Source organism: Schistocerca nitens, chromosome 3 (genome assembly GCF_023898315.1).
Source record: "Schistocerca nitens isolate TAMUIC-IGC-003100 chromosome 3, iqSchNite1.1, whole genome shotgun sequence".
Classification (NCBI taxonomy): Eukaryota; Metazoa; Arthropoda; class Insecta; order Orthoptera; family Acrididae; genus Schistocerca; species Schistocerca nitens.
In genome coordinates this window covers 84963770-84988478 of record NC_064616.1, presented here as the reverse complement: position 1 = coordinate 84988478, position 24709 = coordinate 84963770, and the positions used below count along the sequence as shown (strand labels likewise).

Genomic DNA, 24709 nt, shown 5'->3' with positions numbered 1-24709 from the left:
ACTTGGCACATTATTTTTACTGGCATGAAATTATCAGGTACAGAAGTAACTTTGAGAGTAGTCAAAGATAGTAATGTATGGTCATTAATATTAACCATATATTTAATGTAAATTATCTCTTGGATAAAGTAAAAAGCTCCATGAGGCTGTTTGTTGGTGATACTGTTGAATGTAGAGAAGACACAATGCTAAACCACTCTCTCTACAGGGATTGGCATTTAACTGTCAACATAAATAAATGTAATGCATTGTGCGTAAATAAGTGGAAAGACCCATTATTGTCAGAGGACACGATTGGGCAGCAATTAATGGAAACCAAATGCCCTTGAAATGTCTTGGTGTATGCACATGAAATGACCTACAGTGGAATGGTAACATGCAAACAGTTGTGGGAGATGATACTCTAGGCTAATAATCATGAAAAGAAACCTAATGAAGTATAGTTCACTCACAAAATAGGTAGTTTAATAGACACTTGTTTGCATAGAATGATTTCTTTTTTTCTGTATTTAGAAACATTTGTTTATTAGGAATGCATCTTTCCACAGTTCAGCTATTTGAATGATTTGTTCACCATATTTGAATGATTTCGTGAACCATTTGGGGGCCATTTAGTTGTCACAAAGTAAGGTGCTTGTCACAAAGTAAGGTACTATCATTTTGAGTGGACTGTCTTGCTAGCTGTGAAAGACAGTTTTCTAATAATGTACTTAGAAAAAATTTGCACAATTTTGTAACATTTGTAGAACAATTTGAAATGAATCTTGCCGCCGCCGCCACCACCACCACCACCACCACCACCACCACCACCACCCACCACCTTTCCCTCCCTCTATATTTAGTACTTCACTGTCCCACAGAGCAATATTTATTGAGGTATCATGACTTACACATTGCGATGATCCATTCAATAAGGTGTAGTAGCATTATTTGTTGGTGAGATGCGACGGATGTGAATTTTTAGGTACTTTAGATGAGATCATAAATACCTAGGAAAAAAGTCCCTAGAGCTTGAGACCGGATGGTGAATTATATTTTCAACAGTTCGGAATTATTTAAGTTGTAAAGGAATGTCGTAAGTGAAAATGGAGGTGTAAGGGGATGAGGAACAAAAGGTTGAAACAAAAAATTGCACACACCTTACTATTATTTTAGTTTTTGTGGCTAGGTAGAGAGGGAATGTCGTCACAGGGCACAGGATAGGATATGAAAGAAAGAGAGAACGCATCAAACCAATCTGAAGACATGCTGTAAGAGAAAGGTGTCATTCCAGTAGTTCTCATGCAAATATTGAAGTTCTTTTTTACACTTGTAAAATGTCTTGATATATTAAAAGTGTGCAACAGTCTCAACACTTGTCACAGTTTTTTTTGTTGTTGAATGGCTGAAACCTTTATCTATCTTAGTATTTTATGATGAACAGCTGTTGTGACATTGTGGAAGAAATGTTTCACACCTGAGTGCTATTTTTCAGATAATGATACCCATTTTCTAATATGTGTCACTGTTTATAAAACTTTCTTGGAAGTAAGTAAACAAGATTGTTAACATCTTTCAGAAAACACCAATGTCAAAACATCCAGAAAGCAATGGGTCCTGGTTTCCAAAGAGCAGTGCACAGTCCCAACCAGGCAGCAATAGATCATTCCAGACATACTTCCCGTCGACAACGAACTCTCCACCAGTGGTGAGTTAGGCTAAAGTTTATTGTGGGGAAATTATAATTAACTAAGCATTCATTCTTTCAGCAAAGTGAACTAATGCAAGTGACATGCAATTAATTTCTGAGCAATTTTTTAAGATCAACACGTATATGGTAACTAAGTTTCTGCTGACAGTTTACGGTCGGTGTTTGTCCATTCACGAATATCAGTAGATTGTTTAATATGTTGCTATAAAGTTCGAACTCAAATGGTGCAAGGGTTCTGATTCTGTGAAAGCTTTTGAATACTATTATTTTGTCAGTGTTCTTTAAGACTACTGTTACGTATGATTTAGTGGACCTCCAATTTTTGCTAGCAAAACAATTTGATTTACTTTCACTTAACTTTTGCAGTAAATATAAGATTGCAGCTTATCCTGTCTGACTCAGCAGAGAGTTGTAAATGTCTTAGCTATCCCTCTTGTATCTCATTTTGCTTTGTCATTTTATTCCATGAAGTTGACAACTGTGTTGCCCCAAACAGTTGCAGAATTGATGTCATGTGCCAAGCCTGGAAGATAGATTTCTCAGATAATTGTCCTACATTAAAAAGTAAGTTGTAAATAATGATCAATTGAAAACTAGGCAAGTTTGTGCTCTCAGGAAAGCTTTTCAGTAAGGTGACAGATGGTCACTGTCATGATGCTCGCTGCTATTGAAGCTGTTTTCTGCTACTAAAACATTGGTTAGGCATTTTCTTTGCCACACCATTGTCCATCCAGACCTGGACCTCTTCTTGGAGAACCACTGCCTCAAGGTAGTCGCACAGTACAGATGTTTGGACCTCCTCTTCAACAAGAAACTGACTAGTTACACAACATACGTGTGTGAAAGCTTAGTAGTCTCTGCTCTCTTAACCATACTTCTCGAGGCACAGATTGTACCACCCTCGTATGCTTTTATGGTACACTGTCGTTGCAACTAGACTACGGATGCTGGGTATGTGGTTTGATAACACCACTGGCTTTTCAACTGTTAGTCCCCTGCAGCTAAGGAGGTGGGTGGTGGGAAGATGCACACTAGCAAGAGACTATATCATGTGACACTGCAGCCAGTAGCATCATTCTGCTGTTTCTCCCTCTTTCATACATAACTGAACTTGCTATGAACATGCAGTTGTTACTTTCACTTTTATGCATGCTTGGTGACTGCTATATTTGTCCTTGTAGTATTTGTTGTATTTGATGGGAAAGAAAAATACCAAGTTTTACACTAAAAAGTTGTAGCGTTCCAAGTGTATAATTTCTTCAAATTGCCAGATAGGAGCAGCTGATGCTTATGATGTAGGACTGATGTGAAAGTCATGCAGTGGATGTTCAGTAAAGAGAACATATCTTTTCAACCCAGTGGATGCTTATCCACTAATCATCACAGAAGTGATGCAATCATGAGAAAGTCATAGGCAACCTAGATGAGTTTGCTAAATATGTTTTCCATTACTCAATATTCCACATGTATTATATAACCAAATACATTGCTACAGAATACAGCTTCACATATGAATTATGTTCAATATTACAAATATTAATGGACATGGGCTTCAGGTATCTTAAAATAGTAGATGGGAGGAAATTATGTATGGAAAGGAGTGATATAGTGGCTGCGTAGAATAATACAAGAGATCTAAGATGTGAAACAACCTGCATTTGTTACATTGTCAAAATATGTGTAAACCTGAACCATATGTCATCAGTGTGATAGAATATGAGGGACACGCTTGGTGATGTGAAAACTTTTTGTGGATAAAGGATGTCACCTTATTGTCACTCATGCAGGATCAGCAGACATGGCCTTTATTCTTCAAAGTAAACTTACTATTCTTTAGGAACAAATGTTGAAAATAAACATTGCAAAATGTCATACAGTCCTTTCAAAAACAGATTTGTGAAACAAGTATTGCCATACCTCATGCAAATTAGGTTTAACACACACACACACACAACACAACACAACACACCACAACACACACACACACACAGAGAGAGAGAGAGAGAGATGATTACTAAACTAATTATTTCATTGTTTTCGTTACTGTAAGTTGATGGTTGCATTGCAAATTAATAGTTGGTAAAGAACTGCCTTTGTGTGGGGCGTAAATAATTTTGAGTTATTTGTGTAAAGGCAAACAATAACTCTAGTAGTTTTCATCTGAGTGATGGTTAAAACTACTTTCTTTTAACATAAAGTACAAGCTGTGATGTATCACCTCTTCATGAGCTACATAAATACAGTTAGTTATGCTAAGCTGCTTCTTTCAGCGCCCCACCAGCCCCTACAGCTTCCGTCGATTGGGTCGCCAGACTCACTATAAAAGTTTCACCCCCTGAGACAAGTAATTTATTTTAAATTAGAATTGAAGACCCCTCTGATAGCTGTGAAGACCTACCTTCCATTCATAAAGATAATTGAATGTGCTGACAGACTGACAACTGTAAACAAACTAAAATTGTCACACACAAAGATTAAAGCGGACACTGGGAAAGAAATGATGACACAGTGACTAAAAGCACTTAAAGGTGAAAAGACTAATTGTTAAAAGGACATGGTGATATAAACGAAAAGTGAAACAGTTTTATTCATCAGGGTGTGTATGACCTGGGACAATCGGGAGATCCGGGAAAAACCTAGGAATTTTTTCATCTGGGAGAAAACCAGGAAAAATCCGTGAATTTTTTAGAATGCCAGGAACTTTTCATTGTTTTAGTTTTCAGTTAAATTTTTAAAATTTTGACTGGTAAGAACCGATACTCTAACAAAGGATATTACTATATCCCGCTACTGCGGAATAATACTGCAGCAATAAAACGTGAATGAGAGAAAGAAACGAAAATAAAACTTAAATTCCAAATAAAATGCGCCTTATACAACAATAATACACAGTGCTCATATAAGTGTCTGCCAACTCCAAAATGTGTCAAAGGCTTTAGGAAGACTATGCCAATCCTTCATAACAACAAATGGCCTCTGATGAGCGTGACGTCACAACTGTTTACATTAGATTCGTTAGAGCAGTTACTATTGGTCTCATGCACATGTGCAGTTGAGTTACGTATGGCTAGTACATTCTGCCACTTCTGGCTACAGAAATGTGTCTGTAGGCGGTGTAAGCAGTAACAGCTAGCAGACAGATGCTACCCGGAAAATTTTACTGGTGTGCCCAAGCTGCCAGATTCATGCATGCGCAACAGGCTGGGATCAAGGGGGGCGGGGGTATCAGGGCATCTGACTCGGGCGGCAATTTTTTTTGGGGGGGGGGGTTGCCTAATTCCTGTTCTTGAGGCGAAAAAACCTTGTTTCAAAAAGCACCTACCATCCAGACCACGTTGGTCTTTCAATTATTCATATGATTTTAAACACAGCCCTGTTGGTTTTTGAACACATTCTAAGTTGATTTCTGAATTAATCATAAGTTGATTTTTGTATGCGTGCGTAGTGTATGTCATGTCTCTGCCAGGGGAATCCTCGTAGCATCTAGAAATAAACTTTTCTACAGACAAAAGGGGATGGGGCTATACGAGCTGAGTGGAATAAAGCCGAATGGATAAATGCTGATGATTGTTTGTCTATGTAGTCGACCAGGTTTGCAAATAATCAGCATTGTTATAATTACTAGTGAAATCCATAGATTTAGACTACCAGAGTGGAAATAAACGACTAATAGGAATAACAAGTAAGAAAGATTACATATTATCTTCTTGGTGCATCCAAGAAAATGAAATTTTGACAGAAAAATTTTGGTCAGATCGCTACACTAGTAAGGGCCAGTTGTACAGTCCCTGGCTAGCAGCCGCAGAAGTTTCTATTCTGGGAGCAGCGTGGAAAACGCAGTGTACGAACATGTAATACCGCCTAACCGGAGAATAATCGTGGCATAACTAAACCAGCGATTCCGGCAGGGTTAGTGAACTTAACCAGAGAATAAGTTTTGACAATGACAGGAATAGTTACAGAATTAGTGATGACGAGATTGTTTGTTAGAACGAGGAAGGAGAAGCAATGGGAACCTCGCACAAATTATGGAAGAATATGGCGATTCCAAATTTATATAAAAATTTTGTACTACTATTATTCGATCTCGTGCTTGAGAAACTGGAGCATACGAATGAAATGTGAAACTGTTTCCTAACATAAAGCTTTCTGCTTGTAGTAGGCCTAATAGGCATCTGATATTGGTATTTCGTGAATTATATTATGTCATGTTAAAAAAAAATGACCATTTGTGCCAAGACAGTCTCATTTATTTGTGTGTTACAATTGTTGCGAGATTAGATGCCACTACCTAGTATTGCCCCGGTTTGGAAATATTGTAGATGTGTGGCTGATGTGCAGAGCAGTCTGAGTTATAGTGGAGAGATGGGTAGTCTCGACGTGATCTGTGTTTACATTTAGTGATTTTGCTGTTTCCACACTATTGGCTAGTTTAAACTGTGCGTTGCATTTCAGGTACATGTTTTCATCTTCTAACACTTGTAGCTTTATACCATAATAAAGAACCATACATGAGATAATACAGTACTGGTACTCCAAGAAAATTTACATTCCAAAAACCACACTGAAAAGCTTAATATCAGGTCGAGGCCTACTTCATCAGGAATCTACATGTACAAATGTGCACTTTATGCCGAATTATGCATTTTAGTATGGTTCACGAAATTCCAATGCTCTTGGAGTATCATCTGATCTCATGTTTCTTTTATGACATAATGTAAAATCTTTTAATGTTTTACACATACGAACATACGGGCTTCCTGTGTCATCGTAGCTGTGCAAGTGTGGTGACACATGTTATCTGACGCTCTCTGCCGACTGCTGAAATGAACCTATTCCTAACAGGTAACGAGAAATTATTGTGAATGGTGGTTTGAAAAGCGTTGCTTTCAAAGTAAATTTCCTTGTATGAAAGTTGAACTGTGTGCGAGAATGTACAATGAATTTCTTAAATTACAGAGCATTTCTTATTGAAAAGTCAACTCTTTGATGATGAGCCATTTAGATGAATTTCGAGCGTAGGAGATCAGAAATTTATATCGTTATTAAAAATTTTACTGGCACATTTGTGTGATATATCTTAAAAGTGTAACACACGCAAGAAAGATCAACATTATATGTGAAAGCTTAGATTCTCTTGCAGCTTATTAATCTTTGAGATTAATATTATATGTGAAAGCTTTACTTTTCTTGTAGCAACACTATATATATTAATTTAAACCATTAACTTTCCCTGTTTGTGTTTGCACTACTTAACAGTGGTGTTGCTATTGGCTGACTATATCATGTGTCCTATGCTCTAAATATCCGCTGTCATCGGCTTGCGAGGTCACGTGACATGAGCTATGACTTGCTTACTAAAGCGCATCACAATTTCGATTTCAATGCTTTGGAAAGTAACATGCGGTGTTTGGTAGAATTCGAATTTATACTTTTGTAATACAAAAATACACAGCATACATGTTGCTACACATCAAAGATCTTTCCAAAACGTGTTTTTCCCCCCTGAGTTTCATTTTCTAAAGTGCTGAGAAATTCTACGCTGATGTATAAAACAATAACTATTCAAAGGATTGATATGTTTTACAGTTCTGAGGCTAAGTATACTGTCACTTAACACGGAAAAAGTGTATTTTCACCTAGAAGAAAGTATATTTTTAACCCGGAAATCCAGGAAAAATCTGGGAATTTTTTTTCCTTGTCCGCGTATACACCCTGTTCATCTCCTTTAATTAACATTTCTATATTTTTACATATTGACACATAAGGTTTAATTTAGCTTCAGTAACACCATTCCAGGTCATTGTTGTTAGCTAGTTATGTGTCCTCCAATCTTCTACGTAATAAATTATTTGCTACCACCTGTAAACAAACTATAGGAAGTTTCCTTTGGCACTTCACCTTTCACAGTGACCATTGTGTCTATCCACTTTTTGCTGGTCCAGGTCAAACTGCCAACCTCTTCAAACTGATTCTCACACCTCATGCCTCTCACCACAGTTCTCACTTCCCCTTCACTCTGAGCCCCAACCCTAGCTTAATCCTGACTGTGTCAGCTGCTTTCCTGCTCCCGTGCCCCAGGACACATTCTTGGCCTCTTCCCTTTTTTGATAGAGATATGCTCCCATTGGTCACTTGGTTTCCTTCTATCCCACCACCTCATCTGCTCCTCCCAGATGAATGTCCTGTTATAACTGTGGCTCGGAAATCATCCACTACAACTTTTAATCACAAAGTAACACTTGGCAGCTGCCAATACACATCCTTTCAGTGTTAGCAAATTGCCCCAGAGTTCCCAAAGCTGCTATAGTTCCATAACAAATCCAGAAGAGGCACTGGCATCATGGCAGACATTGCTGAGAACAGAACAGCTTTGCTGTATTGGCATTCCAAGGGAAGGTGTTCCCACGTGCAAAATAAGCTGGCCTTGCGGCTTGCAGAGACATAGCACAGTATGCACCATTCCCATTCCTTTGCCAGAGATGATTATGTGGAGTGAACATTCTCATTGCTGTCAAGGTAGAAAGTTCATTCTCATTGCTGTCAAGGTAGAAAGTTTCCCAATTTAACCGAAGTGTGACCGGAATGGAACTTACTGATGATGGTCAAAATAAATGTTGCATATTGCTGAAACTTTTATATTGAATGTTGTGATCCAGAAATAAGTTAAGATATCAACACATTGATTTCTTTGTAAAGTAATTCTAGCAAAAACAGTCCAGGATTTTGCCATGAGGAGAGGGCACTATTTGGGATCTGTGACAAACATATCACCTGTAAATGTAGCAGTACCTGTGTTGTGCCTCATTATGAGGCTTGTGTTGCTTAAGGATGGTTTGGACAACAATGACATGTGATCAGAGGCTCCATATAGTCACTCTAATGGAGCAGGGAATGAGACAGGTGGAAGTTGCAGTGAATGTCAGTGATTTCTCTAGAATCTGGAACAAATTTCTAGTGGTAGGATCAGTTGAAGAACATGTGTGCAGGACTGATATCTGAGTGCATTTGTCAACACAAATGGTATGAAATAGGCTCCATGAGCAGGGATCAAGTGCCAAAAGAACTCCCAGTAATAGTCCTCTAAACTGGATTCAGAGAGGTGCCAGTGTCGCATGGGCACGAAACAAGGCTCCAGCCTTTGCAGCTTTCCATGCTGCATGTCTGTCCTTGTGCTGTTCTGCTGGAGGACTGGTATCCTTCATTCTCTGCACACATGGAACTTCCGAGGCCACCTGCCCCATTTCCTCCAGGAATTTTTGAAAGACAGAGTTGTTAAGGCACTTGTTGGTTCAGTCTAGTCGGACACCTTTATCCTGGAGAATGGGATGCCTCAAGACTCCATCCTGAGCATCATCCTCTTTGTTATAGCCATTAAACCTATTACGACCTGTCTCTCACCAGGCATTTCTAGTTCCCTTTTGGTCGACGACGACTTTGCAGTCTATTGCAATTTTCCACAGACTTGTCTCCTTGAGTAGAGTCTTCAGCAATGTCTCGATTGTGTCTATTCATGGAGCATATGGAGCATCGACAATGGCTTTCACTTTTCCTCTGACAAAGCCATTTGTATGAATTTCTGGTGGCACTGTGGGTTTCTTCCACCATCTTTACATCTTGGGCCTGTTGTTCTTCCATTCGCTGAGACTACAAAATTCCTGGGGTTCGTGCTTGATAGGAAACATTCTTTGTTTTACCACATGTCTTGCCTGGCAGCCTGCTGCACCCAGTCCCTCAGTGTCCTACGTGGTACTTCCTGGGGAGCGGATTGGATGACCTCTCTCATTTTGTACTGATCCTTTGTCCATTCAAAACTAGACAATGGGTGTTCATTCGTCTGCATGTCTGCCCATCTTAATAAAATCCACCATCGTGGAATATGTTTGGCCGCTGGAGCTTTTTATACTAGCCTTGTTGAGAGTCTCTAAGCAGAAGCTGCTGAACTACCAGTGTCATACCAGCGTGACGTTCTCCTCAGCAGATACACGTGCCATTTGTCTGCTGTGCCTGGCCACCCGTCCTATGCCTCCTGTTTTGATGACTCGCTTGACCACCAGTATGGCACATGTCCCTCTTCTCTCTCCTCTGTTACCTCCCAGAGTCCGCTTTCGGCTCTTACTCCGGCAACTTAACTTCACACTGCTTGCCACACCCCCGATGGATGTGAATCCTTCACCACCTTAGCTTCATGCAGTGGCCTATGTTCATCTTTGACTTTGTTCTCTTCCTAAGGAAACTACTTTGAATTCAATTTTCTGCAGTAAGTTTCTCGGCCTTCACATGCGACTTCTAGTGATAGCATATTCATGTACACTGATGGCTCTAAACTGACTGTGGTGTTGGGTATGCCTTTGTCATTGGCATTGACCATTTTCAGTATCAGCTTTCAGAACACTGCTCAGTATTTACAGCAGAACTCTTTGCTGTGTATCAGGTCACTCAGTACATCCAGTGACACAGGCTTTTTGCTTGTGGGAGTCACTGCGATATTTACATGGGTTCCTGGTCACGTCGGCCTCTCGGGAAATGAGGCTGCCGACGCTGCTGCCGACGCTGCTGCCGAGGTTGCAGTCCTACCACGGTCCGCTAGCTCTTCCATTCCATCAGATGGTCTCCATGTTGCTGATTGTCAATAGGTGGTGTTACTTTGGCATCACCATTTTCTTTTCTTCATGGAAACAAGCTCCGGTGAATTAAACCTCTCCCAGTGGCTTGGCTGACCACCTCTTGGCCCTCTTGCCGTGAGGAGATCATTTTAGCCAGATTTCAATTGGACATTGTCATTTTAGCTATCGCCATGTGTTAAGTTGTGATCCATCACCACTTTGTGCTTATTATCATCAGCTTTTGACGGTTTGCCACTGCCTGACTGAATGCCCTTTTTTTTTTAACCACTTACGTTCGTCGTCATCAGGAGAAAGAAAACTGGCATTCTACGGATCGGAGCATGGAATGTCAGATCCCTTAATCGGGCAGGTAGGTTAGAAAATTTAAAAAGGGAAATGGATAGGTTAAAGTTAGATATAGTGGGAGTTAGTGAAGTTCGGTGGCAGGAGGAACAAGACTTTTGGTCAGGTGATTACAGGGTTATAAATACAAAATCAAATAGGGGTAATGCAGGAGTAGGTTTAATAATGAATAAAAAAAATAGGAGTGCGGGTTAGCTACTACAAACAGCATAGTGAACGCATTATTGTGGCCAAGATAGACACAAAGCCCACGCCTACTACAGTAGTACAAGTTTATATGCCAACTAGCTCTGCAGATGATGAAGAAATAGATGAAATGTATGACGAGATAAAAGAAATCATTCAGGTAGTGAAGGGAGACGAAAATTTAATAGTCATGGGTGACTGGAATTCGTCAGTAGGAAAAGGGAGAGAAGGAAACATAGTAGGTGAATATGGATTGGGGGGAAGAAATGAAAGAGGAAGCCGCCTTGTAGAATTTTGCACAGAGCATAACTTAATCATAGCTAACACTTGGTTCAAGAATCATAAAAGAAGGTTGTATACCTGGAAGAATCCTGGAGATACTAAAAGGTATCAGATAGATTATACACTCCTGGAAATTGAAATAAGAACACCGTGAATTCATTGTCCCAGGAAGGGGAAACTTTATTGACACATTCCTGGGGTCAGATACATCACATGATCACACTGACAGAACCACAGGCACATAGACACAGGCAACAGAGCATGCACAATGTCGGCACTAGTACAGTGTATATCCACCTTTCTCAGCAATGCAGGCTGCTATTCTCCCATGGAGACGATCGTAGAGATGCTGGATGTAGTCCTGTGGAACGGCTTGCCATGCCATTTCCACCTGGCGCCTCAGTTGGACCAGCGTTCGTGCTGGACGTGCAGACCGCGTGAGACGACGCTTCATCCAGCCCCAAACATGCTCAATGGGGGACAGATCCGGAGATCGTGCTGGCCAGGGTAGTTGACTTACACCTTCTAGAGCACGTTGGGTGGCACGGGATACATGCGGACGTGCATTGTCCTGTTGGAACAGCAAGTTCCCTTGCCGGTCTAGGAATGGTAGAACGATGGGTTCGATGACGGTTTGGATGTACCGTGCACTATTCAGTGTCCCCTCGACGATCACCAGTGGTGTACGGCCAGTGTAGGAGATCGCTCCCCACACCATGATGCCGGGTGTCGGCCCTGTGTGCCTCGGTCGTATGCAGTCCTGATTGTGGCGCTCACCTGCACGGCGCCAAACACACATACGACCATCATTGGCACCAAGGCAGAAGCGACTCTCATCGCTGAAGACGACACGTCTCCATTCGTCCCTCCATTCACGCCTGTCGCGACACCACTGGAGGCGGGCTGCACGATGTTGGGGCGTGAGCGGGCGACGGCCTAACGGTGTGCGGGACCGTAGCCCAGCTTCATGGAGACGGTTGCGAATGGTCCTCGCCGATACCCCAGGAGCAACAGTGTCCCTAATTTGCTGGGAAGTGGCGGTGCGGTCCCCTACGGCACTGCGTAGGATCCTACGGTCGTGGCGTGCATCCGTGCGTCGCTGCGGTCCGGTCCCAGGTCGACGGGCACGTGCACCTTCCGCCGACCACTGGCGACAACATCGATGTACTGTGGAGACCTCACGCCCCACGTGTTGAGCAGTTCGGCGGTACGTCCACCCGGCCTCCCGCATGCCCACTATACGCCCTCGCTCAAAGTCCGTCAACTGCACATACGGTTCACGTCCACGCTGTCGCGGCATGCTACCAGTGTTAAAGACTGCGATGGAGCTCCGTATGCCACGGCAAACTGGCTGACACTGACGGCGGCGGTGCACAAATGCTGCGCAGCTAGCGCCATTCGACGGCCAACACCGCGGTTCCTGGTGTGTCCGCTGTGCCGTGCGTGTGATCATTGCTTGTACAGCCCTCTCGCAGTGTCCGGAGCAAGTATGGTGGGTCTGACACACCGGTGTCAATGTGTTCTTTTTTCCATTTCCAGGAGTGTATAATGGTAAGACAGAGATTTAGGAACCAGGTTTTAAATTGTAAGACATTTCCAGGGGCAGATGTGGATTCTGACCACAATCTATTGGTTATGAACTGCCGATTGAAACTGAAGAAACTGCAAAAAGGTGGGAATTTAAGGAGATGGGACCTGGATAAACTGAAAGAACCAGAGGTTGTAGAGAGTTTCAGGGAGAGCATAAGGGAACAATTGACAGGAATGGGGGAAAGAAATACAGTAGAAGAAGAATGGGTAGCTCTGAGGGATGAAGTAGTGAAGGCAGCAGACGATCAAGTAGGTAAAAAGACGAGGGCTAATAGAAATCCTTGGGTAACAGAAGAAATATTGAATTTAATTGATGAAAGGAGAAAATATAAAAATGCAGTAAATAAGCAGGCAAAAAGGAATACAAACGTCTCAGAAATGAGATCAACAGGAAGTGCAAAATGGCTAAGCAGGGATGGCTAGAGGACAAACGTAAGGATGTAGAGGCTTGTCTCACTAAGGGTAAGATAGATACTGCCTACAGGAAAATTAAAGAGACCTTTGGAGAGAAGAGAACCACTTGTATGAATATCAAGAGCTCAGATGGCAACCCAGTTCTAAGCAAAGAAGGGAAGGCAGAAAGGTGGAAGGAGTATATAGAGGGTTTATACAAGGGCGATGTACTTGAGGACAATATTATGGAAATGGAAGAGGATGTACATGAAGATAAAATGGGAGATACGACACTGCGTGAAGAGTTTGCCAGAGCACTGAAAGACCTGAGTTGAAACAAGACCCCAGGAGTAGACAACATTCCATTAGAACTACTGATGGCCTTGGGGGAGCCAGTCATGACAAAACTCTACCATCTGGTGAGCAAGATGTATGAGACAGGCGAAATACCCACAGACTTCAGGAAGAATATAATAATTCCAATCCCAAAGAAAGCAGGTGTTGACAGATGTGAAAATTACCGAACTATCAGTTTAATAAGTCACAGCTGCAAAATACTAACGCAAATTCTTTACAGACGAATGGAAAAACTGGTAGAAGTGGACCTCGGGGAAGATCAGTTTGGATTCCGTAGAAATGTTGGAACACGTGAGGCAATACTAACCTTACGACTTATCTTAGAAGAAAGATTAAGAAAAGGCAAACCTACGTTTCTAGCATTTGTAGACTTAGAGAAAGCTTTTGACAACGTTAACTGGAATACTCTCTTTCAAATTCTGAAGGTGGCAGGGGTAAAATACAGGGAGCGAAAGGCTATTTACAATTTGTACAGAAACCAGATGGCAGTTATAAGAGTCGGGGGGTATGAAAGGGAAGCAGTGGTTGGGAAGGGAGTGAGACAGGGTTGTAGCCTCTCCCCGATGTTATTCAATCTGGATATTGAGCAAGCAGTAAAGGAAACAAAAGAAAAATTCGGAGTAGGTATTAAAATTCATGGAGAAGAAGTAAAAACTTTGAGGTTCGCCGATGACATTGTAATTCTTTCAGAGACAGCAAAGGACTTGGAAGAGCAGTTGAACGGAATGGACAGTGTCTTGAAAGGAGGATATAAGATGAACATCAACAAAAGCAAAACGAGGATAATGGAATGTAGTCAAATTAAATCGGATGATGCTGAGGGGATTAGATTAGTAAATGAGACACTTAAAGTAGTAAAGGAGTTTTGCTATTTAGGGAGCAAAATAACTGATGATGGTCGAAGTAGAGAGGATATAAAATGTAGACTGGCGATGGCAAGGAAATCGTTTCTGAAGAAGAGAAATTTGTTAACATCGAGTATAGATTTAAGTGTCAGGAAGTCGTTTCTGAAAGTATTTGTATGGAGTGTAGCCATGTATGGAAGTGAAACATGGATGATAACCAGTTTGGACAAGAAGAGAATAGAAGCTTTCGAAATGTGGTGCTACAGAAGAATGCTGAAGATAAGGTGGGTAGATCACGTAACTAATGAGGAGGTATTGAATAGGATTGGGGAGAAGAGAAGATTGTGGCACAACTTGACTAGAAGAAGGGATCGGTTGGTAGGACATGTTTTGAGGCATCAAGGGATCACAAATTTAGCATTGGAGGGCAGCGTGGAGGGTAAAAATAGTAGAGGGAGACCAAGAAATCAATATACTAAGCAGATTCAGAAGGATGTAGGTTGCAGTAGGTACTGGGAGATGAAGAAGCTTGCACAGGATAGAGTAGCATGGAGAGCTGCATCAAACCAGTCTCAGGACTGAAGACCACAACAACAACATGTTCTAATGTATGTTTGCCATCTGTGTTATTGGCCATTTTAGCAAACGGTGCATGGGCTGTCAACAACATTTTAAGTTTTATATGTCGTAGTAGTATGACGAAGGACATTTAATCTTTGGTTTGAGACCTTCACTGTCACTGCAGCATATTTTGTGGCCCTTTCTCCAAGAGAAAGCCCTTGATTTCAGCTGTCTCTCCTACCATCAATTGATCTTAATGTGTAGTCACTTTTAACTCCTTTTTCGTCTTCATGTTCTACTGTTCTGAAGTGTCCATATAACCTTAGTTGTTTTTGCACCCTAAAACAAAACAAAACTGCTTGATAGTCTAAGGTTATGACATGGGCACTTATGACCTCATTTGTTTTTGTGCTCTAAAACAAATCGAGAAACAAAAGACAGTTCAGACATCTTTTGGGGTGGAATCGTATATGGCTGCAGGACAGCCCTTGTGCCAATAAATGGGAGGATGAGAGGTGTAAAGTATTGGGATGACATCCTTACACACATTGTGGCTAGATTCATGAATGTATTGGAGTGGGTTTCATGCTGAGGGATGACAATCATCACAATATTGTGAACACCTTCCTAGTGGAGCATAGAATTAGTTGCATGAAACTGCCTCCATATTGTCCAAATTTGAACTGCATCTAGAGTGCATGAACCATGCCAAAATAAGCTTTTTGCAATTGCCCTGTCCCACCGGAGACTTTACAGGGCCTCACAGAGGCTGCTGTGGAGGAGGGGGACAATATCCTGCAGGCTTAACTGAACAATTTGGTAAGGAGTATACCTAACAACATTCAGAAGTGACTCCAGTTATGAGGGCCAGTTGGTTCATAAACAGTGTTTTATGCAAGAAGACAGCGAGAAGAAACTGTAGTGTTCGTTGTGGAATCTTCTGTAAGGATTGTGTTTTTTTAAAAGAATCAAAGGGTATTGACAGTAAAGAAATATGCGACATTTATTTTGACCACTTTATATCTTCAGACTAAATCCTCATTAAATGAGCTGTCGCAAAGCATACGATAAGGAAATGGCTTTATTTCTAAATAAATTATTTTGAAGTCATTGTATTGATCAAGATGGAGTTTATCATTTTACTGTGACCCAGATTTATTTCAGTTGTATTACAACAATTCAGTGGATCTTTTATTACTTTGTTACACATCTGTAAATACTTTTGGATTCAAGAAGACCACTCTCAGAAAACAGAAGTGTTTAGTTGTCGACAAGGGCACACGAAATAAAGAAAACTTGCTAACTTTCAGAGTTATCCTTTGACGAGTAAGAGTAAAAAATGCATACTCTCTCTGATTGTGGTGGGTTAGTGTCAGATGGGGTGGGTAGAGGGAGAGGGAGGTAAGAGGGAGGGAGAGGGAATGGGGGTGAATGGCTAGTGGCTCAAAGGGAGGCAGGCAGTTTTCTGGCTAGGAATGCAGGGCGGAGGGGTGGCAGGTATATGGGCTCAACGTTTCAAAGAAGGCAAGAAGCGGAAGTGTCTGAAGTTAGCAGCTCAAGTGTTTCATATTAGTAGCTACACATGCCTGATGATGAATGGTACTTGTCCAAAATGGTATTTGATTTGAGATCCAGTATTAGTAAATTTCATGAAACATTCAGCAGTGGTGATAACCAGAATGTTTGTAGGCAGCGATGAGTGTGAGGGCGAATGGAAGTACTGGTAGGTTGAAATTGTTGTCTGATGAACAAGGACTTAAATAGCAAGTACTTATTAATTATTAACAATAGCCTAGGAGATTATACTATCTATTATATTCTGGTGTAAGATGTTGCCAACTACCGTATTTACTCGAATCTAAGCCGCACTTTATTTCCGGTTTTTGTAATCCAAAAAACCACCTGCGGCTTAGAATCGAGTGCAAAGTAAGCGGAAGTTCTGAAAAATGTTGGTAGGTACTGCCACAACTAACTTCTGCCGTCGAACATATGTAGCGCTACACAGGCATGCTTTGCAGGCACAAAAATAAATACTGGTGCCAAAACCTCTGAGTCAGTCTGCCCCAAGTTTCGACCACTGCATTTTCATACATTATCCAACGAAGTAAATACAAATTCCGTATTGTTCATCTTCGAATGTAGCAGCATTTCAATGTACTATGAAAATCCTACTGGCAAGACTGTTTGGGATATTTGTCAATATGTCCAACTTTACGTTCTGAATTTTTTCCTACCTGTGAGAAGAGATGGTTGCTAATAGGAACTTTCATGAATTGTGAATCACATGCAGTATTCTCTTCACCATACGAATAATACGAATACAAACATTTTGCCATGTATTCTTTCGTGTTTGCTGCTATCTCATTTAAATCCTGTCTGCGTAATAAACTACGAAACTAGTGTGAGATAACAGCAAATGCGGAAGAATATACATATTGTGTCATTTTTATATTTGTATTATTCTTATGCCTAATAGTGATACAGTCAGAAATGAAGCACAGCAATTGACTAGATTTTTAAATCTAAGATGACTCTAATTTCTGTGCAGAATGTAATGTACAAAAGAGGCGTCTGCAAAGATTTTCAAACAGCGAAAAATTTTAGCTAAACTCTCATTCAGAACATCTTCTATCATACACAGTCTATTATTTGGTTCTTGTTGATCATTATCAAAGAAAGCAGCAGTGTAAGTAACAACAAATAGCAGACTCTTGCCATTGTTTCGCTAATGAGGCAATTCCTCTCTCTCTCTCTCTCTCTCTCTCTCTCTCTCTTTTTTTTTTTTTTTTTTTTTTTTTTTTTTTTTTTTTTTTTTTTTTTTTTTTTTTTTAAATCGTAAGCCATGGTAGCGCGCACAAAAGCAGGCCATGCCACGAACGACGACAGGTCGTAAACAGACATTATCAGAATGCGACAAACAATGCGTGACACAGTACAATAATGCATTTTCAGCTTAGTGATGTAACACCTATAACAAAGAGAACAGCACTTATCAGATCTAAGAAAAATAAGCAATTGATTAGAACCAGACGAAGCACGTGAAAAAGGAAGGGTACCCGTATAAATACGGACAGAGTGCCTGACGCATAGCAAAGGCTACCTGGCAAAGCTTAACTGCTAAGCTTACGACTCTAACCAAACTACTGCAGCTGTATTGTCATTCATTCGACCTAAATTGTGTCTCGTATTACAATGGACCAACGTTGTTTCGATTTGGAGGTGCGGCCTAAAACTTTTTCTCTCCCTTGAATTTCGAGTCTCAAATTTCAGGTGCGGCTTAGATTCGGGGAAATTTTTTTTCCTTGATTTCGAGTCTCATTTTTCAGGTGCGGCTTAGATTCGAGTGCGGCTTAGATTGGATTAAATGTGGTATACCAAAAGATCGAAACAGGCTTATGAGATAGGTAGTGAGCAGTCAGTGACAGCTTTTAACCTTCCCTTGCTCACCTGCATGTATCTTCTCCACCCCCAGCTAAATAATTGTCAGTGACCTAGATTAAATTTGTGACTGCTAAATGTGCACTGAAAATATAGTGAGAGGGGGAGGAATGTTATGACCGTCTTGTTCGGTACTGGTGCACTTTGCTGTAATCATTCGCCTGCAGTGCCAGGCTACTGTTAAAGTGTCAACTCATTGCTGTCATCTATCAATTTCTTAGTTTTCATGGCTGGAAATCATTTGTAAGTGTGTTCGTGTTGAGTATGTGTGCATCCTGCCCAGCTGTCTGCCTAGTGCCCAAATGATAGCACTTTGCTCAGCACCCATATTACCTTCAAACTACCGTAGACCCAATTTGCCGCTGTGGATTTTGTTTTAGACCCATTGTACCTTTGTTGTAATTCCATGTGCCTCCACCCCCCTCCCCCTCCCCCCTTTCTCCTCCCCTCACTATCCTCTTAGGTGTGTACACATTCCCCAAGCCATGTTAGACTATTTTAAGTGCCTAAAATCTCAGTTGTCACTATTGTTTCCTGACTTAGCTTCCATCAAATCCATCAGCAAAGCTAAGGTCCTGAAATCAGTAATACTGATGTGCTTTCATATGTTCTAAAGGCCGGGAATAATACTATACCAGAGTCCTGTATTGGCTTTGCAGTGGAACTGGTGGCTTTTGCTAGAGGTCTCCATTTGATCAAGAAGAAAACTAACAACCATTTTGTGGAATTCTGTGATTATATGAGCAGTCTGCAGGCTATTGACCTATGTTACATTTACCAGCAGACAGTATCCGCTATCCATGACCTTCTATGTGACCTCAGCTGTATTGCGCCTTCAGTCATTTTCCTCTAGATCTTGAGTCATTTGGGTATCCCAGTCAATGAACTAGTTGACTGTTTAATCAACAAAGCAGCCACATGGCCAACATTGGTAATGGGGATACTGGGCACTGATTTGGGAGCACAGATGAGACTGGCGATTCATCCCAACTGGAGCAGGGGAGCTACACCTTCCTCCAACAAACTGCATACCAGCAATGAACCCACTCCTTTGTGGCCATTCTCCTACCATTTGTCCTGAAAGGAGTCCATTGTCTTATGCCGACATCATATTTGTCATGATTTTAGCCTTTCCTTCTGTGCAATAACCCCCTCCCCCTTTCCCCCTTCCCATGTGCTTTGCCGATGCTGGCCCACATCCTTGTCGTCTCCCCCTTTCAAACCCTGCCCTTTCTGCACTTTGATGAAAGGATGGCTGGACGGGTTTTATGCTTTCTCCATGTGAGAGGCTTTTGTGCTGTCTGTAGGTGATACCATGCAGTGTTGGTTTTCTGCCCTGTCCGTGAGGTATGAGATGTATTACTCTGGGGGTGATTGCAGTATTGTTCACTTTATGTATAAGGCCATTATTGCAGAAATGGTTGAAAGCTTTCAAATACCCAGAAAAGCAGGCACTGTGGTTTGTAGGAGTGGTTTGGTATATCGTATCCTTGGCAAAAAATCAGGAAAAAAATCATCAAACAGGCATTCAATTGTAGTGGGTGTTAAATTTATAAGCATGAAAAGCCCAAAATGTTCACATTTAAAATAAGACGAGTAATAGACATTACATGAGTAAGTAGAACTGGCTTCATATTTTCCGTGGAGAAAGTCGTCTAATGGGTCTTACTTAAAGTGGACTTCAACAACATCAGGGCAAAGAAGTTAAAAATCCTGTGAGATTTGAACTTCAGTCTTGATTATAAAATTCTGAGGTACGAGTAAAGAACAAACGGATTTAGTCTTTATTGCAGTGCAAGTAATTTTAATATTTAATGTATTGGGTGTTACATACTACATCATCCTTATGAATTCTAGACTCATTTACATTCTGAACTGTAACTGAGGATTTTTTCAACATTAACGTTATTGAGTAGGTGTTCTAGAAGAAACAAAATTACATTTTTCAAAGTTCTGAGAGCAATAAAGTTGTATTAAACCTCTTTTTCTGAGACATCAATATTTTTGCAAAACTCATAGAATCTCTTCCTCCTATCATTTTAATATTTGGCATAGGTAATTTAGCCATTATATTACTTAATTTTATGTAGGAAACATCATTTTCTTTTGGATTAAATAATGTTTTATCACATTCACAAGATAGCAGAAACATTAATTTCACATCACTTTCTTCATTCACAGCACTTTGGCATACACCAATGTATTTATATTACTTAAATTCTTAAAATTATCTTTGCTACTTTAAGCAGCAATGTGAACTAAAACAAACAATCCTTCATTCTCTTCTTTCCCACTTTACTTTGCCTGACTCTTCTTCACAATCAGAATAGACTTGGTTGTAGTGAAGCCTTGTACTTTCACTTAGTTGTTCAACTTCCAGAGCAGAAATACCATCTTTCTTTTCTTCTGACTGAGATACTTTTAGATATGAAGAAATGCTTCCAGCTGTACAAGCTGAAGTGATTCCAGCCCTGTGTATGTGGCATGAAGCACATATGGTCCCATCTTTCCTCAAATGCCAACTCTTTTGGAAGAATTTTCACTTTGTCGGCATATATACTTTTGGTACTTTCCACATGCTTCTTAATGTAAGTGTGGAAAGCATCTGCTGATGAAACAATAATTCTTCTAGAATTCACAGCCATCCAAAAACACTGCACTGTACATTGCCACCAGTCCCATCCCGAGCTCCTTTGCCACGACAGCTGGCAAAGAAATACCACTCCATTTCTACACCATATTCCCATGTCATATGGCAGATGTTTGACAGAACATATTTATTTTTGAACTGTCGTGCACAGTTGTCACTAAAAATTGTAAGATGATTGACTGTAGATACTTCTGTCTTTATTGCTGTGACAATTTCAGCAAAATAAAGCACCTACAGAATACTTATTGTGAGACAGGTCATTATGAACAGTAACATAAGGCTTGAAAGTACTTTCATATAACCTTAAACGACAAGTGAAGATGGAAATTATATTATGACTCCAGGGAGCTCATGGCTCTTTCGTGAGGTGTTTTAGTCTTACATCTACTACCACACATTGATCTTGCCAAAAGCCGAGAAGCGATTCTTCTTGGTGTTTTAGTTCACTGGGGCACTCTGTGATGCTCTCTGGGGCACTCTGTGATGCTCTCTGGGTCACTCTGGGATGCTCTATGGGGTATTCTGGTATTATCTATGGGTTAGTCCCTTATGTCCCTGTTCCCTTCCCTGGCTACATGCGGGGAGGAGAGCCAGGCTCGCCGATTTGTTGAGAAACAACTTTCTCTGCTACCGTGTATGTGGTGAAGTGAAGTCTCTTGGTAATATGTAGTCAGGTTTGCTATTACTCAAAACTTCTTATGCTGCCCAATCTGCAGCCCTTCATGCTTGTGACAATCTTGGTGACATCTTGGGGTCCATTACCCCTCATCAGCCTTTGAATATGGTTCAGGGAGCCATTTCATAGAGACCTCATCCTCCAAACTGATGAGCAACTCCAGGCCAATCAGGAACAATGGGGTGTTCATTTAGTTTGGTGTGTTCAGAAAGGTCGTAAGGATGGTTGGATAGATACCAGCACCTTTAATCTGTCATTTGAAGGAGATACCCTCCTGGAGAAGGTCAAGATTATGTGTTATCGGTATGATGTGAAGCCGTATGTTCCAGCACCCATGAGGTTTTTGCGATGTTTGTCTTCCCACTGCCATTGTGTGGAGAATCCTCTCTGTGGTGAATGAGAACACCCGCTTCATGAGGGGAGTATCTGTGTTTTTCTTCCCATGTGTGTTAATTGTCACAATCATCTCTTTCCATGCTCACCAGATTGCCTGGTTTATAAGAAGGAAAAGGAGATACAGGAGTGTAAGTCCCTTGGTCATTTATCCTATAGTGAAACTCATCAGAAATATGATCATCTTCACCCTGTGTCGATGACATGTAACTTTGCCTCTATAAGTCCTTTCCCCTCCTCCCTCCTCCCTCTTCCTTAGCCAGTCCCAACCCCTTCTCCTCTCCCCCTCCCCTGCAGTTCCCACAGCCTCCCCTCTAGGTGTCACTCCCCCTATCCGACCAGAGAAGTGTCCACCCCCCCCCTCCTCCTCCTCCTCCTCCTCCTCTTTTGGTGCCTGCCAGTGATGCAGTTCCCTCCCAGGACCCAGGACCCAGGACTCATCTCCCCGGTGTCTCCCAGGTTGAAGGCCTGCAACAACTTGCTTGGGCAAAGGACCTACAGTCCGTGCTCCTCAAGGCCGCCCACTCTGTCTCAGGTCCAGATTTTGCAAAAGCCTGCTGTCTCTCCTTGCCCTGCTCTCCTGGACCTATGAAAGAGAAGAAGAAGAAGAAGAAGAAGAAGAAGAAGACACACAAGTCTCAGGAAAAGGCCCCTCCGGTGCCCCTGGAGGTGCCGTCTTCCACCTCACAACCTGAGTCTGACATCCTACTTATGGATGTGATCCAGTCCTTGTTGGTGATGGATGGTGACTCAGCAGCATGATTGGCTCCAACTCATTCACCTCCCATTTGGATCCCCGTTCTGTGCTTATTGCTTATTCAATGGAACTGTAATGGGTACTACCATAAGTTAATGGAGTTGCAGTCCCTTATTTCCTTTACTCAGCAGCTTGTACCTTTCTCCAGGAATCTCATTTTACTGATGTCCACTCGCAAATCCTTCATGGATTCTGTGAATTATGCCAGACCGCGTCAGCACTTTGAGGGCTTCCTGTGGCATTTGCTCATTGGACCATACAGATGTCAGTATGTGGATTTCCCCTTCATTCCACATTGGAAGCAGTTGCTGTCTAGGTCCACTTGTATTCTGTAGTCATGATTTTCATCTCTAAATCTCTATCTACCTCATCACAGCCCACCTACACCCACTGACCTAATGCCCTCTTTCAGCAACTCCCCCCCACCCCCCAGGCTTCACAGCTACTTTTCCCTTCTGTTCTGCGCGTCTATCCTCTTGCTATTCTTTTTCCCCTCCCTTGGGGAACATGTCTTGGGTGTTACTGGGAATGTTCATCACTGACATAAGAACAGTCTCACCACTATTTTTTGTTCCCTTTTCCTTTCATTGTTTAGCTTCTCCTCTCCTTCCTCTGCTTCAGCCTTTGAGGTTCCTCTTTTTCTTTTTCCTCCCTGTGCGCTCCTGTAGGCCAGCCCGCACGTCTGATGCGTAACATGTGACTGGGTAATGCCTAATTCCCAGCCCCGGTTCAACAGGTAGGGTTCATACGTCCCCCTTAGTACAGGCCAGTCCCAGGGAGAGGTGATTACACGAGCTGCTACCTTCCCAAATTGCTGATTGGTACCTCTGTCAGGTGTTCGGGAGGTGTGAACAATCACCTAAGGCGGGTGAATCCCCTTGTAAAGGGGGTCCCCAGTTGGAAGGAGTGCGCCATCAGAGATGCTGGCAATCATGGGGGTTTTTTCTCACAGTGAGCCTATCACCTTCACTATCAATGTCTACAAAACATAAACAGAATGATGCTAACAATTCAAAGACCCTTCCAGCTGCCCCATGGTTCCTCGTGGTTTCACTTGCTGAAGATGTGAAAGACTGAACAACGATAAATCTGTTTATTGTTCAGAAAGGTGCTGGTGCAATTGCTGGCCCTGTCAAATCCTGCTCTCGTTTATGGAATGGCACTTTGCTTTTGGAGACTTCTTTTGATTCTGAAGCACAACAACTGATTGCCGCTTCGCTTCTCCATGGCTATCCTGTTTGTGTCAAGGCCCATAGAACTCTGAATTCTTCCCATGGTGTTATTTACACTAGGCTGCTTGATGGTCTGACCGAGGCCAAAATCCAAATGTACCTCTCTGATCAGGGTGTCATTGCCATCCATCGGGTGATGAAAAAGTTAGATTCAACCTTAGTGCCCAAACACACTCTTTCACTCACCTTTGATAGAGTGGTGCTTCCATCCAACGTCAAAGCAGGCTATGAAGTTATCACAGTCTGTTGTTAAATTTTTATTTGCATGTCAAGTTCTGTGAAGCTCACATACCATTTACCTGTGCGCAGTGTTTTGCTGTGGAGCATAAAGACAAATTTCATGCTGATTTTCCACTCGGCTGTGTTTATTGTTTACGTATCCGCCTGCTAGCTGGATGGTAACGTGCTCGCCTCCCATGCCAGTGGGCCCCGGTTCGATTCCCAGCCAGGTTGGAGATTTCGAAAAAGATGGTCGTCTGAAACCCAGCTTGCGCTATTCGTGCACGAGACTCAGAGAGCCATAGACACGGGTTCACGGGTAGATGCCGTGTTTCTTGACTTCCGCAAGGCGTTCGATACAGTTCCCCACAGTCGTTTAATGAACAAAGTAAGAGCATATGGACTATCAGACCAATTGTGTGATTGGATTGAAGAGTTCCTAGATAACAGAACGCAGCATGTCATTCTCAA

The 24709-nt window shown here is 41.8% G+C and overlaps 1 protein-coding gene across 3 annotated transcripts in view; it reads left to right on the top strand.

The window, feature by feature from the left end:
- LOC126248053 (protein transport protein Sec16A-like) overlaps nucleotides 1-24709 on the top strand; it is a 252926-nt gene that overhangs the window by 22011 nt on the left and 206206 nt on the right. For all 3 annotated transcript variants that reach the window (XM_049948690.1, XM_049948689.1, XM_049948688.1), the window contains exon 2: nucleotides 1559-1687. In XM_049948690.1, the coding sequence (XP_049804647.1) occupies nucleotides 1568-1687 (120 nt within the window). In that variant the 5' untranslated portion in view covers nucleotides 1559-1567. The remainder of the gene's footprint in view (nucleotides 1-1558; nucleotides 1688-24709) is intronic.